Below are 14313 nucleotides of genomic sequence, written 5' to 3'. Positions count from 1 at the left end.
GTGTGCTGCCGCGAGCACAGCGACCTCAGGCGGGTGAGCAGCCGCAGCGAGAGTTGGATATTGCGGAAGAAAAGTTTCTCTTTAGACTTTTCATTTGGAAGTAACTTAAAACTTAGAGGAAAATTGCAAGACAATTTTTGGACAAAGAACTCCAAATACCATTTATCCACATTCACCTCTTGTTAATGTTTTTGCCATATTTGAAATCAGCAGGAATTTAGGTTTGGGGCAAAAGAAAATTAGAGGCCAATTAGCGAACGAAAGAGTCACTTGAGAACTCTCACTAAAATTACCACTCAGATATCCGTTTCTTATATTCCGAAATTCTGCCACAGTGGGTTCCCTGCCCTGCCTCTCTGGCAGGAGTGGCCTGGCTCTGCGCCCTGAGCGCGTGCAGTAGCGAGGAACCCAGCAACCCGTGAAGGCTGCTGAGATGGCAGTGTTGCCTGTGCTGTCAGGAAGCAACACTGGAAACCCAGAGACATGTAATGTAATTCTCTAAGCTGGTTTTATAAGTTTTTGTTATTTTTTGACTTGTAGGGCTGTGTAAGCAGAACATCATAATAGAATTTTTTAAAGAACAACTACAATGTTGAGTGAGACTAGAGTCAGAGACAATATTAGTATAATTTTATTGGAAATAGATATTCCCAGCATTCCCTAAATTATTACTATGCTGATTTTATTGGCAAACTGTCATTGCATTAGATTTTATGTTCCAACAGCAAGAAGTTGTATTCTTTCTGGGCTGAAATCTGTGTGGGGAAGAAGATAGAAGAGAAAACAGAAGAGTGAAGCCTAGCAATTCGGAAAAGAGTGGCTAGGTTTTGACAGTATGGCACTAGTAATTCATTCAGATCTGTTAGCTGCTGGGAAAGGTGGGTTCCGTTGCAGCCACTGAACAGAGGCCTTCTATGGTAGCAGAGCCCTCCACACACAGCAGGCGAGCCCCTGCCCTCCTCTCCAGCCTCAGTCTGTGGCTCTTGGCCAGCGTCAGGGCAGCATTTCTTGTCCCCCAGGGCCCAGCAGGCTGAAAAGCTTCTGCTGTGCCTGCAGTGAGCTGTTTTTTTTATTATAATTTTTAATAAAAGTTTTATATATTTAAGGTGCACAATATGTTTTGATATACGCATACATAATGAAATGATTACTATAGTAAAAAAAAAGATTTATGTTTGTATTAGAAGTCTGAACTTTTTATCTTAGCAAGAACATTTCCATAAAATGTCTTTCCCATGACTAGAGTGTAGAAAATGCTAGGAGAAGACAAATTAGGTTGTTGTGAACAGTTATTATATGAAATCCATAAAGTTCAGAAACCTTTATTTGATTTCATCATCTATAGAAATACTTACTTAGAAATTGACTTGCTAGTGGAGAATCAATGAAGTTGCACTCAGTTCTGGTGACAGCTTCAAAGAGAACTGACTGTGGGCCATGCCGTCTCCACTACCCTCCACATACACGTCATATGTGATCCTGTCTAGTTATTTCGTAACTAGCTCCCATGTGCTATACTTCAAAGTATTTATTTATTTATTTTTATTTTTATTTTTTCAGCATTTTATGGGAGTACAAATGTTAAGGTTACGTATATTGCCCGTGCCCCCCCCACCCGCTTGACACCCAATAAATGTTATTCCTATATGTCCACGTAAGTGTTGATCCGTTAATACCAATTTGCAAACTCTCTTAGCTGATGACATGATGTTATATCTAGAAAACCCTGAGGATTCAACCAAGAGACTCCTTGATCTGATAAATGAATTTGGTAAAGTCTCAGGATACAAAATCAATACACAGAAATCAGAGGCATTCATATACGCCAACAACAGTACAAGTGAGAACCAAATCAAAGACTCAATTCCCTTCAGAATAGCAACAAAGAAAATAAAGTACCTAGGAATATATTTAACTAAGGAGGTAAAAGACCTCTACAGGGAGAACTATGAAACACTGAAGAAGGAAATAGTGGAGGATGTAAACAGGTGGAAGACCATACCATGCTCATGGGTCAGCAGAATCAACATTGTTAAAATGTCTATACTACCCAAAGTGACCTACAGAGTCAATTAAAATACCATCATCATTTTTCACAAATATAGAAAAAATAATTTTATGCTTTGTATGGAACCAGAGAAGACCCTGGATAGCAAAATCAATCCTAGGCAATAAAAACAAAATAGGAGGTATCAATTTACCAGACTTCAAACTATACTATAAGGCTATAGTCATTAAAACAGCTTGTGATTGGCACAAGAACAGGGACATTGACCAGTGGAACAGAACAGAGAACCCAGATATAAAACCATCCTCATATAGCCAACTAATCTTCGACAAAGCAGACAAAAACATACTCTGGGGAAAAGAATCCTTATTCAATAAATGGTGCTGGGAAAACTGGATAGCCACATGAAGAAGACTGAAACAGAACCCACACCTTTCACCTCTCACAAAAATCAGCTCACGCTGGGTAACAGACTTGAACATTAGGTGTGAAACTATTAGAATCCTAGAGGAAAATGTTGGAAATGCTCTTCTAGACATTGGCCTAGGCAAAGAATTTATGAAGAAGACCCCAAAGGCAATCACAGCAGCAACAAAAATAAATAAATGGGGCCTGATCAAATTAAAAAGCTTCTGCACAGCCACAGAAACTATCAGGAGAACAAACAGACAACCCATAGAATGGGAGAAAATTTTCGCAAGCTACACATCCAATAAAGGGCTGATAACTAGAATCTATTTAGAACTCAGTAAAATCAGCAAGAAAAATCAAACAACCCTATCGAAAAGTGGGCAAAAGACATGAACAGAAATTTTTCAAAAGAAGACAGAATAAAGGCCAACAAACATATGAAAAAATGCTCAACATCTGTAATCATCAGGGAAATGCAAATCAAAATTGCAATGAGATATCACTTATCTCCAGTAAGAATGGCCTTTATCAAAAAGTCCCCAAACAATAAATGTTGGCATGGATGCGGAGAGAGAGGAACACTCCTACACTGCTGGTGGGACTGCAAACTGGTTCAGCCTTTGTGGAAAGCAATATGGAGATACCTTAAAGCGATACAAGTAGATCTACCATGTGATCCAGCAATTCCACTACTGGGCATCTACCCAAAAGATCAAATGACACTGTACAAATGGGACACCTGCACTCGAATGTTTATAGCAGCACAGTTCACAGTCACAAAGGTGTGGAAACAACCCAGGTACCCATCAATACATGAGTGGATTAATAAAATGTCGTATATGTATTCCATGGAGTACTACTCAGCTTTAAGAAACAATGGCGATATAGCACCTCTTGTATTTTCCTGGATAGAGCTGGCACCCATTCTACTAAGTGATGTATCTCAAGAATGGAAAAATAAGGGTGCTGTTATTTAAAATACAGCCTGTGCTGCTCCCTTGCGAGGGAGAGACAAAGATACAAAATGTAACCAAGATGTTTGTACTCTCATATTTTCCTGAAATTAAAAAAAAAGAAAAAAATACAGCCTGTGCTGCCACCAAGTGGTCTGTTAAAATAATATGTTATATTGGCAAATTCACTTTAAAAATATTAATACTAGATTTCTGAATTAAAAATAAAGATTTCTTAGTGTACCATTCTGTTTCTCCTCCCCAAATTTTCACAGCCTTCACACAATGCCTCTTAAATACTCTTACTACCTCTTAAATACATCTTTTATTAAATTCAAACTTTAGAATAATTTCCCAGATTATTAGGCCTGATTAGTTTAGGCCTTATACATTTTGTAAGGGGAATGATTTGCCTGACTTGTTTCCCCCACCTTGGGCCCAGAGGTAAGTGGGGAAACAACCGCCCCCTGTTACTGGAGACCTTATAAGAGCTGCAGCATTCGTGTGCCTTTTTATGGACTCTTCAGTCCCTGCAGCCTGGCCCACGCCTGCTGGCTAGCAGGCCACATCAAGCCCAGAGAAGTGTTTGGTTTACCCAGTGCCCAGTTTAGAAACCTAAGAAGACCTGAGAAAATGACTAAGTTGCCACCCCTGCCTCCCAGTGACCCTGGAGGTGGCCAGTGATAGCAGTTTGGTGCATTTCCATCCTGGCTTCACACGGACACCTCTCTGTTTACTAATGTTAACACCAACATGTCTGTTTATACTTATGTCCTTTTATTTTATTTTATTTTATTTTTTTTGAGACAGAGTCTCGCTTTGTTGCCCAGGCTAGAGTGAGTGCCGTGGCGTCAGCCTAGCTCACAGCAACCTCAAACTCCTGGGCTCGAGTGATCCTTCTGCCTCAGCCTCCCGGGTAGCTGGGACTACAGGCATGCGCCACCATGCCCGGCTAATTTTTTATATATATATCAGTTGGCCAATTAATTTCTTTCTATTTATAGTAGAGACGGGGTCTCGCTCTTGCTCAGGCTGGTTTTGAACTCCTGACCTTGAGCAATCCGCCCGCCTCGGCCTCCCAAGAGCTAGGATTACAGGCGTGAGCCACAGCGCCTGGCCCACTTATGTCCTTTTAAACTTACATTCTTCAAAGATGGTGTCATCTTGTTCTGCAACTTGCTGAATGAGTTGGTTTTTGTTTTGTATTTTTATCAAGGATAAACTGGTTCTACAAATGTTTATGAAAAACAGATTCCCCCACCTCCTCCCTCTTATTTCTTTCTCCCTAGAAGCAAACTCTTTCAGTTTGTTTAGCTGATTATTTTAGTGTTTATTTTTGTTTCTTGAAATAATATGCTTAGATCTCACATCATTGATTTTTTTCTCAGTTTGGGGCTAAAGATGATGATTCAGCTCTCTTACCAGCCCCACCCTCACCCCCCCACACACTTGTCCCCTTCCTTTCCTCCCAGGGCGGTGTGCTGAGTTTGTCTGGCTCAAGGTGTTTCACTTTACCGTGACCATGCAGATTCTCTACACAGCTGCTGAGCCTTTCATTTATGCCTTTTTTTTCTTTTTGAGACAGAGTCTCACTTTGTTGCCCAGGCTAGAGTAAGTGCCGTGGCGTCAGCCTAGCTCACAGCAACCTCAATCTCCTGAGCTCAAGCAATCCTCCTGCCTCAGCCTCCCGAGTAGCTGGGACTACAGGCATGCGCCACCATGCCCAGCTAATTTTTTATATGTATATTTTTAGTTGGTCAATTAATTTCTTTCTATTTTTAGTAGAAACAGGGTCTCGCTCTTGCTCAGGCTGGTCTCAAACTCCTGAGCTCAAACGATCTGCCTGCCTCGGCCTCCCAGAGTGTTAGGATTACTGGCGTGAGCCGCCACGCCTGGCCTCATTTATGCCTTGATTGTATTTCTTCCCTTTCAGTTTTCGGCCCCTGGAGTTAATAACATTTGTCTTTTATTTGTTAGAGGTTTTTGTTTGTTTGTTTTTTTATTTTAAGGGAGGAGTAGTTTTCCAGGTTCTTACTGCTAATTCAACCCTAAGCCTTCTGACAAGTGTCTAAATCTTCTATCAGTGCATCCAGCTGTCTTAGGTGTTTCTCTTCTCAGGAAATCTCTCCTGGAGCCTCCATCCTGCTCCCCTCTGGACTGGTTGCTCTGATCCTGATGTGGAGGGTTACCCTGGGATTTCCTTCAGCATCTCCCATGTTGGATTCCCTGCTTCCTGGCCTGCCTCGTTAGGGGAGTATTAGAAGATTACACATCCCCTAATAGCTTCCTTTAAAAAATGGTGCATGGAAGGGAAATTTTTTGAGGACTCAAATGTCTGAAACTCTTTATTCTGCCCTCTGAAAGATTAATGGTTTGGTTGGATATAGAGCCCTTAGTCGCAGATCAGTCACCCCACCGGGGCGAGACATCGGGCACGGCGCCGGGGCACTCCCAAGGCCGTCTGTGATGGACCCTTTGTAGGTGCTCTGAGTTTGGTATTGGCTTGGTTTTTTATCTCTGGAAACTTTTTAAATTGTTTCTTTATTCCTTGTTACTCTGAAATGTTATGATGTGGACATTTTTTATTAATTATGCTGGATACTTAGCTTTTAGTCTGGAAGAATGTGTCTGTCCTAGAGGTCTGAGAAATTTATATTATTTCTTTCATGCCCTCTTCACTTCATTCTTTATTTTTTCTCTGTCTCTCTCTGAAGCACCAGTTAGTTGGCACTCTTTTTTATCCTTAAATGTTCCTTTTTGTAGCCTTCTGTTCTTGTTACATGGATGCAGAATCATCTCTCTGGGAGTGAACTTTTTTTTGAAGGTTTTTATTACTTCCTGCATGGTCTTTCTCTTAGACCCTGTTTTAGTATGTTAGGTCTTTCCCTTCCCCAAATGTCTGATCATGCTCTGTTGTTTGATTATGTTTAAGACAGAAGCATTAGAAGCCAACCGGAAATGCTGAGTGCACAGTGGATTGTTGAAGGTTATGTCTCTAGGGCCACAGATAATTGCCATTTGTAGGTCTTTTCTCTGAGTACCTTTTAGTTTCTCTAGAAAAGGCTCCTCTAGTCTCTTGACAGAGGGCTCTAAGCCTGACTGCTGGTGGTTCAGGTCTGTGTGGGTGGAGCTGGGCTTCTGCCAGGGTGGAAGGCAGGCTTTCACTGGAGAGCCCTGTCTGCAGGCCAGGCCCCTCTCCTGGGCCTGCTGTGTTAATACCAGCATATCTGTTCCTGCCGTACCTGAAGCCCCTGAGTCTGGAAATTTGGCTCCAGTCTCTCTAGACCAGGCGTCCCCAAACTACGGCCCACGGGCCACATGTGGCCCGCCGAGGACATTTATCGGCCTGCTGGGTGTTTTTGCCGCCGCTGCCTATCCTGCTTAGCAGCCGAGTGGTCCCCGGCCCACAGTGCATGTGTGGAATGTGCACCACACTCTCCAACGGCCCTCCCACGGTCTCAGGGACAGTGACCTGGCCCCCTGTGTTAAAAGTTTGAGGACCCCTGCCTAGATGATAGGCCAGTGGGAGTAGGGAGGGAGCAGAGGCCTCCTATCTGGGGTGGAGGTGGAGTCTGGGACAGCTAACTGCTCCTTACCAGGGCTTGTAAAAAAAAAAAAAAAGACTCCACAGTACCTGTGGCTCACTTCCTCAGCCTCTCCTGGGTGGTGTGGTCCAGTTGCAGAGGCTGGCGCTTCTTTTACTCTGTCAAGTCATTGCCATTTGCTGTTTCTCTGCCACCTCCCATCTCTGTAGAACAGGAGGTTTTATTGAAGGCTTCAGAATGCCACGGCAGGATCAGACAGGCAAGAGACTGGCAGGAAGAAGGCCAGCGAGAGAGGAAAGGAGAGCAGTTTGGAAGAGGTGGGAAGCTGTCAGCGGGCAGTGCCGGCCCAGGAAGGGGGAGTGAGGCAGAGCCCAGGCTGCTGGGCGGCCCATGCGAGCTGTCACCCACCAGGGGACTTGTGTGTCTCACAGGAACAGGTCTGCCTCAGTTGTCCTGCCCATCACACCTGGCTAAGAGTTCTGTGGGAGGTGTGTGTGGACAAGACAGACGGCAGATTCAAAAGCAGCACCTGGGCCATCTGCTGCTTGCACTCCCACAGTGGGAGACCAAGGAACGCCTTTCCGTGGCCCCCACAGCCCACCCAGGCCCTCGCAGCCCCACTTTTCCACGTAGGCTGGGAGCGGCTCCCCTGTGGCTTCCATGGCCTCCTCTAGGGAAAATCGAGGAGACAGAGATTAGTGGGATGAGCCGTTGCCCCTGTCAGCGCAGTACCCACACTTCCAGCCCTCCCCATGGCAGGCCTCTGTGGCTCACCTCATGTGTGACCCAGACCTTCATTCCTGAGGGGTCTGAGTCTGGCAGCTGACAGTGGGCCTCTGGGTCCTTGGGCCACCCGGTGGGCACCCCTGATTCCTGTTTGTGTGGCTGGATCTGCTGCACTTGGCAGCCTGAGCAACCCCCATGTGAGTTCTTTGGCAGTTATCATTGGGAAGCTAAGTGGGAACCCAAAACTATCTTCAAGATAATAAATCAAAAGTATTGTTGCACCTGTGGGGGTGGATGCACCATTAAAACCTCAATTCCCTCTCATCTCTCAGATTAATCACTAGTCTGCCCTTGAAGAAACAAGAGGGATCCTGGAGAGTGACCCTAACTGCTCAGGCTTAGCCAGCTAGCAATCTGCCGTGGCTGCTGTGCCAGCCATGCTGCCAGGCATAAGGGCTCACTGTCCCACACACAGAAGGTGACACTGTGGCACTGGCTTTGAGAAGGAAAGAAGAAAGAAAGGCTTTATTGTGAGGTCAGCCAGCAAGGAGACAGGAGGTGAAGCTCAAATCTTTCTCCCTGAGCTGGGGTCTGGGGCAGGTTTCATGTGTTGGGGAGGACAGGTTGGTAGACAAAGCACTGGCAAGGTAGGTTTTGATTGGAAGGACATCAAACAGGACCATTTATGGTAAGGCCCAGGGAGGGGTCTGTAGCACGGGACATTCCTGGACACAGACCTCTTGCTTTGGAAAGTGTCCAGCACTTGGGTTCCAATCTTTTAGTTCCAGGGAGTGGGCAGGGCAGGGCAGGGTTGGGGGGAGGCAAAACTTTAGTTCCAAGTATTATTTGAAGTTGCAGTTTTCTGTGTATGCTCTGGCTGTATAACTTGCAACTTGTTAGCTCTGTTCCTACAAAATAACAGGACATTATCAGTGGAATATGGTCAGATGAGACTAGTCCATGGTCACAGACGTAGTATAGTTCCTAGAGCCAGTTAATAAGGCCTCAGGTGTGTCATGTTGATTGGGCTAGTGCATTCTTCCATACTGTTGGAAAGGAGGGTCAGAAACTGTTCACACTTGTGTGGGCTGAACTGAGATATTCCTGTACATTTTGCCTCTGGCCTGTGTTAACTCTCCCACCCTCTGTCCTAGAGTGGCCAGAAGAGACGTGGGCCAGATTGCATTTATGACCTGGCCCTACAGACTCTTCACGTGTAGGAGGCATGACGATGCTTGGGGCCTTTGGATTTCAGTGTCCGCTTAGAACTTGTGTCCAGTCATCCTCAAAATGTCTGGCTCTTCTCCTTCCCCAGAGTACAGCCACCTGAGTGAATGGCTGTGTGCATCTGTGGGGGAGGACCAGGGAAAGCCGGACAGCACACACTTGTCACAGGGCACAGGGGTCCTTCCTCCTGGGACAGCTCTTCAGGCAGTGGGTCTGGAGCTGGGGACCAGCAGGCAGTGGTGAAGGTCAGCCCCTGCCCGCCCCACTTTGTGGTGCCCACGCTGCTGCCCACAGGGGTACTGGGCCTCATAGCCATCTTCTGTACCTCTGGGGGCTGAACCCTCAAATCCAGGTGTCATTTGGATCGTAACTTGCGTTTCTTGTTTTCCATGTTCTAGATGGTTTCCGAGATTTGAAGTGACAAAGTTGTCTTTACTCTGCAGTCTTAAAGCTGTAGTCCAGCCAAGTTTTGGAAGCTGGATGTACCATGGAAGCTGACTGGAAAAAGGGTGGGCGGAAGCCCTCAGAGCCCGGACCTCCTTAGCCACTGCCCCTTAGCCACTGCCCCGATGGCAGTAAAGTGTGTTTAACCTGACAGATAGAGTCTCAAGATGGGCATGTTTTCGGACTCCCTCGGGGGTTCGCAGGCAGGTGGCCTGTTGAGGTGGCTCCTCCCATGACTGAATTTGCCCTTGGTGGGCCCTGGGCCACTCCTGTCCTCCCTCCTCAGTCATGCGGCTGTGCTGTCAGTTCTAGGCCAGGGTGGACTTCAGGGACTGCTGAGTGGTAAAGCATACACATTTCACATATTTAAAAATTCACCCTCCTAAGGAGAAAGTCCCTATTGAGGCCCCCACTGACAGCGTGAGGAGGGTCCCCCAGGTCCTCCTGCCAGTGTGGATGCTGCTTTCTTTTCACCATTGCCACATGATAGACTCAAAATGGTTCCTTGTTATTTTGGGTTTCTAAAAAATATTTTTGTGAGGTCGAGCATTATTTCATCTGTTAGTAATTTGTATTCTAAAATGCCTATTCTTGCTGTATTCTTTGATTTTAAAAAAGAAAACTAGAAAACAAATTGGTTTGTTTGGTCTTTGCTCCATCATGGACTCCTAACAGGGGACAGTCCCGGCTGGAGCCGGGGCTACCGCTCTCCGGCTGCCCTTCACACTGAGCAGCAGGGCCAGGCAGAGGGCCGGGCCTTCCTCACCTCGGGCCTCTCCTGTGAGAGGGGCCCCTTTTCCAGTGCCCTGAGGTGGTATGGAGGAGCTGGGGGACTCTTTATGGGGCCTGGTAGAGATTTTTATTGCATTTGTAAATATTATCTACTTACCGTGTTTCCCCGAAAATAAGACAGGGTCTTATATTTATTTTTCCTCAAGAAGACACCCTAGGGCTTATTTTTAGGGGATGTGTTATTTTCCCCTCATAGCCTCAGCTTGCAGCACACACAGGACGGCCGGGACCTGACAGGGGGAGTCGACCTTGTTGGTGGGGCTGCCCACCCTTTCCCGTCACCTCTGGGACAGCAGCTGTCACGATGGGGCAGATGAGAAGGGCTGCTCATCTTCTTTCCCGCTCCGTGACCAAATGCATGGGTTGTGCAGATGCGCTGCGTGGCCACACCCATCACTAGGTCTTATTTTCGGGGTAGGGTTTATATTGCACAAATGCTTAGAAATCCTGCTAGGGCTTATTTTATGGGTAGGTCTTATTTTCGGGGAAACATAGTATAATTTAAATTTTACTGAATCCAGGAAATTTAGAAAGAGAGCATTTAGTAGTATTGAAGTATAATTATAGTTGTCAGTTTGTTATGGGTTTTGTGCCTGTCCTGATAACATCACAGTTAACCATCACTGTGTCCGGCATACCTGTGACCTATGGCCCATCAGCTGGGAAGTGGTGGCAGTCAGGTGCTGGGCAGTTTTGTGGAACCTACAACTTCACAACTACCCCCTGGTGTTGCCATGCAGTAGTGGCTTGGCAGTTTGATGGTGCAGCTACACGTTTGCATATCCTATGAGAAGAATAGATGTGGACATTTAGAAGTCACAATTTCTGGGTGAGTCTACATGCTGGAGTCCACAGGCAAAAGTCAAACTCTTGTGGCCTAAGGAAGGAGCTGGAATATGGAGGGTTAGCTGGAAGAAAGGGCCTTATATCATGCAGGAAAAACCTGTGGCAGTTGTGTTGAGGCATTGAAAGTGCGGTGGAGTGTGATGTGCGTGCTCAGTCGGCACGGTTCCTGAGTGTGTGTGTACCAGTACCGAGGGCACAGCTGCCACCCTGCTCTCTCAGGGTCAGCACTGGGGACACACGGGGAGCTGGGAACCAAAGGACAAGCAGGTGATTTCACTTGTGGCACCTACAGGCTGTGGAGACTTAACACAGGTGCTCTGGAGGGAGTGGTGAGTCCTTGTGGGGGAGAGAAGGATTGAGATTGGTAATCAGGGGATTGCTCTTCCAAGGAGAGAAAGAGCCATGGGAGGATTCTAAGACAAGCGAATGCTAGACTTGTGCCATCCAGTATGGTAGCCACACAAGGCTGTTGAGCACTCAGAATGTGGCTATCCTGTAATCCTGAAATACATACTGGACTTCAAAGACTTGGTACTAAAAGCAGAATGTAAATATGTCAGTAATTTTTTATGTTGATGACATTTTGAAGTGATATTAACAATACTATGGATATATAGAGTTAAAAAATATACTGTATTAAAATTAATTTCACCTGTTTCTGTTGACACTTTTTAATATGGCTACTAGAAAATGTAAATGATACGTGTGGTTCATATTATCTACTGAACAGCTCTGCTCTAGACTGACCAGTGAGTATGAGGGCCTTAGCTGGGGGAAACCAGGGGTTGGAGGAAGGGAAGGAGGGCCAGGTAGAGTTGAGGTGGAGATGAGGGGCTGGCAGGCAGCCTTCAGGGCCTGGGAGGCCACAGGGAGGGGCATGGAAGCTCTCAGAAGGTTTTAAGTAAAGGAGGATTATAAATGTTTCCACATAGGGATGAAGGGAACCCCTTTAGGCTGATTTGCATTAGTTTTGAATTAAGTTTTCTGGAATTGTTGCAGAATCCCAGAGTTTGATTCCAACTGTCTTCCTCCCTACACTCTCACATACTCAGTAGTGAGAACTATTTCCCTTTAGTTAATAGTGAGAAACTATTTCCCTTTCCAATGGGAAATAGTTTGTTTAGCATGCTTTGCTCATTTTGCTCATTTAAACCATTTCTTTCCTAGGATTTGAAGCCTAGCAACATCGTAGTGAAATCAGACTGCACCCTTAAGATCCTTGACTTTGGCCTGGCCCGGACAGCATGCACCAACTTCATGATGACTCCCTACGTGGTGACGCGGTACTATCGGGCCCCTGAAGTCATCCTGGGGATGGGCTACAAAGAGAACGGTGAGTACGGACAGACGGGGAAGAGGCTGTGGTGTCTGAAATAGCTCTAGTGGCCATCTCTAGTTTTTCCTCTTTCCTTTGAACTGTATTAAATATAAGAGAGTATAATAGTCCATAGATGAGAAATAATTTTATATTTCCATTGGTTAAAATCATTGACTTTTAAAAATCTTTTGAAATTAGTATTTTTGAACTTTTTATCAAAATATAACCTACTCACAGGAAAGCACACAGACCCTGAACGTGCAGCTCGGCGCGAGCAGGCCCACAGAGCCCACAGCGCAGGCCTCTCCACACCCAGCCCCGGCCACGAGGGTGGCCGTCATCCTGATTTCCAGCCCATAGATTGGCTTTGCTTCTAGGTTTACTTGGTTTTTTGAACTTAGTATAAATGGAATAATGCAACATGTTCTCTTCCATGTAAAATTGGTATTTTTTTAACATCACAACTTAGCTTTTAACAAATTGGTTGAAAAGAACTAAAATACATTTACTTATTTAACAAAAGAAAAAAAGAGATTGAAAGTTTGCCCAAGTCATCCGAAATGAGTTCCACGTCAGTGTATGCCTTGTAACCTGTGCTCCCACTTTGAGAGGCATAGCTCTGTGTGCTTTCCGTGGAAGGGAGAGAGAACTAGGTCCCCTGTTAACTTCTCCCTGCCCCCTGCTCACCAGGGCACTTAGATAGTGGTCCATCTGGGGCCCACAGATGAGGGTGGGCACCGTGGAACTTGGGGCCCCTCTGGCAGGACTTCACGTGGAACCCAGCCGGGCAAGCTGCTCCCTTACTGAGCACTGCTGCCTTTCTGACACGGCGGCTCAGAAGATGGTCATGCAGAAGGTGTGGGGTCTGTGTTTATGAAAGCTCCCACTGACAAGCTGGTGACGTTTACTGGATTTGTCTCTGGGAGGGAGTGTGGAGAATGGAGATGTGGGACTCTAGCTGCTTTTTAATCACCTGGTATTTGGTAGTGGACATCTGGTCTGTCGGTTGCATCATGGCAGAAATGGTCCTCCATAAAGTCCTGTTCCCAGGAAGAGACTGTATCCTTCACAGGGGAGACCCGGCACTTGGCCCCACGGCTGCGGGGAAGGGTGGGCATGTGGCCGTGAAAAGCTTTGTGTTCACAGGCACTTTTTGTTTCTGTTTGTTTGTTTGTTTGTTTTAAGCTATAAAGTATTGGAATCTTGGGCACTAAAACCCCAGATTGCCACAGACTGAAGGCTAAAATAGAGGTCAGCAATCATTCATGTTGTGTAAAAAGTTCACCCTTAGCTAGCAGTTTATTTTTCCATGTTTGTGTGTTTATTGCACTGTTAGAATTCCTTTTTCTCACTTTTGTTTTGTTCATGGCACTTCATAATTTTATCATTTCATTTTATTTTCAGTTGATATCTGGTCAGTGGGTTGCATCATGGGAGAGCTGGTGAAAGGTTGTGTGATATTCCAAGGCACTGACCGTATCCTTCCCCGGGACCTTGGCCTGCCATGCTTCCTATAACACCAAAGGCAGCATGATCTCACCTACTCACATGAATGCTCACAAGGAAAATATCGCCATTCACTCTAGACTGTGTGCTAAGGGGGTCTTTATTATGTTTGTTAAATTAGTGTCATGAACCAAGAGATTCAGTTTTACATTTTCTTTTTTACTTGACTATCTGTGACAATTTTGTTGAGATTTGGAATTAAGTTAAACCAATTACATTAGCTCTTAATTTTATCAAAAATAGCTGGGCACATAGAAGAAATTATTTACTCTTTAATAAATATATTCTGATATTTAAATGAACATACTGTTTTATTTAGTTCATTAATTTAACTAGGAAAGATGCTATCTAAATTTAATAGGCTAGTATGCTTGTGTGATTTAATTAATAAACTGTTTTGTTAGTTATCGCTATACATTAAAATGTTTTCCCCCAGAGTAAGAACTGAAGTACACTATGTACATAAGACCTAAGTGAACAAGATTAAAATGAAAAGTATGCAAGGAATGATATGTTAAATTTTTTGTTTGTTACTCT

At 45.1% G+C, this 14313-nt stretch overlaps 1 protein-coding gene across 6 annotated transcripts in view; it reads left to right on the top strand.

Moving 5' to 3' along the window:
- The window catches only part of MAPK9 (mitogen-activated protein kinase 9), a 54284-nt gene that overhangs the window by 26835 nt on the left and 13136 nt on the right, over positions 1 to 14313 (top strand). For 5 of the 6 annotated variants that reach the window (XM_012754590.3, XM_012754587.3, XM_012754596.3 and 2 more), the window contains 2 exons: positions 12120 to 12285; positions 13675 to 13746. In XM_012754590.3, the coding sequence (XP_012610044.1) occupies positions 12120 to 12285; positions 13675 to 13746 (238 nt within the window). Of the gene's footprint in view, positions 1 to 12119; positions 12286 to 13257; positions 13330 to 13674; positions 13747 to 14313 lie in introns of all 6 variants that reach the window. The other variant, XM_012754589.3, reaches the window with a different exon arrangement.

Source organism: Microcebus murinus, chromosome 17 (assembly GCF_040939455.1).
Source record: "Microcebus murinus isolate Inina chromosome 17, M.murinus_Inina_mat1.0, whole genome shotgun sequence".
Classification (NCBI taxonomy): Eukaryota; Metazoa; Chordata; class Mammalia; order Primates; family Cheirogaleidae; genus Microcebus; species Microcebus murinus.
This window is presented reverse-complemented; position numbering and strand designations above follow the sequence as displayed.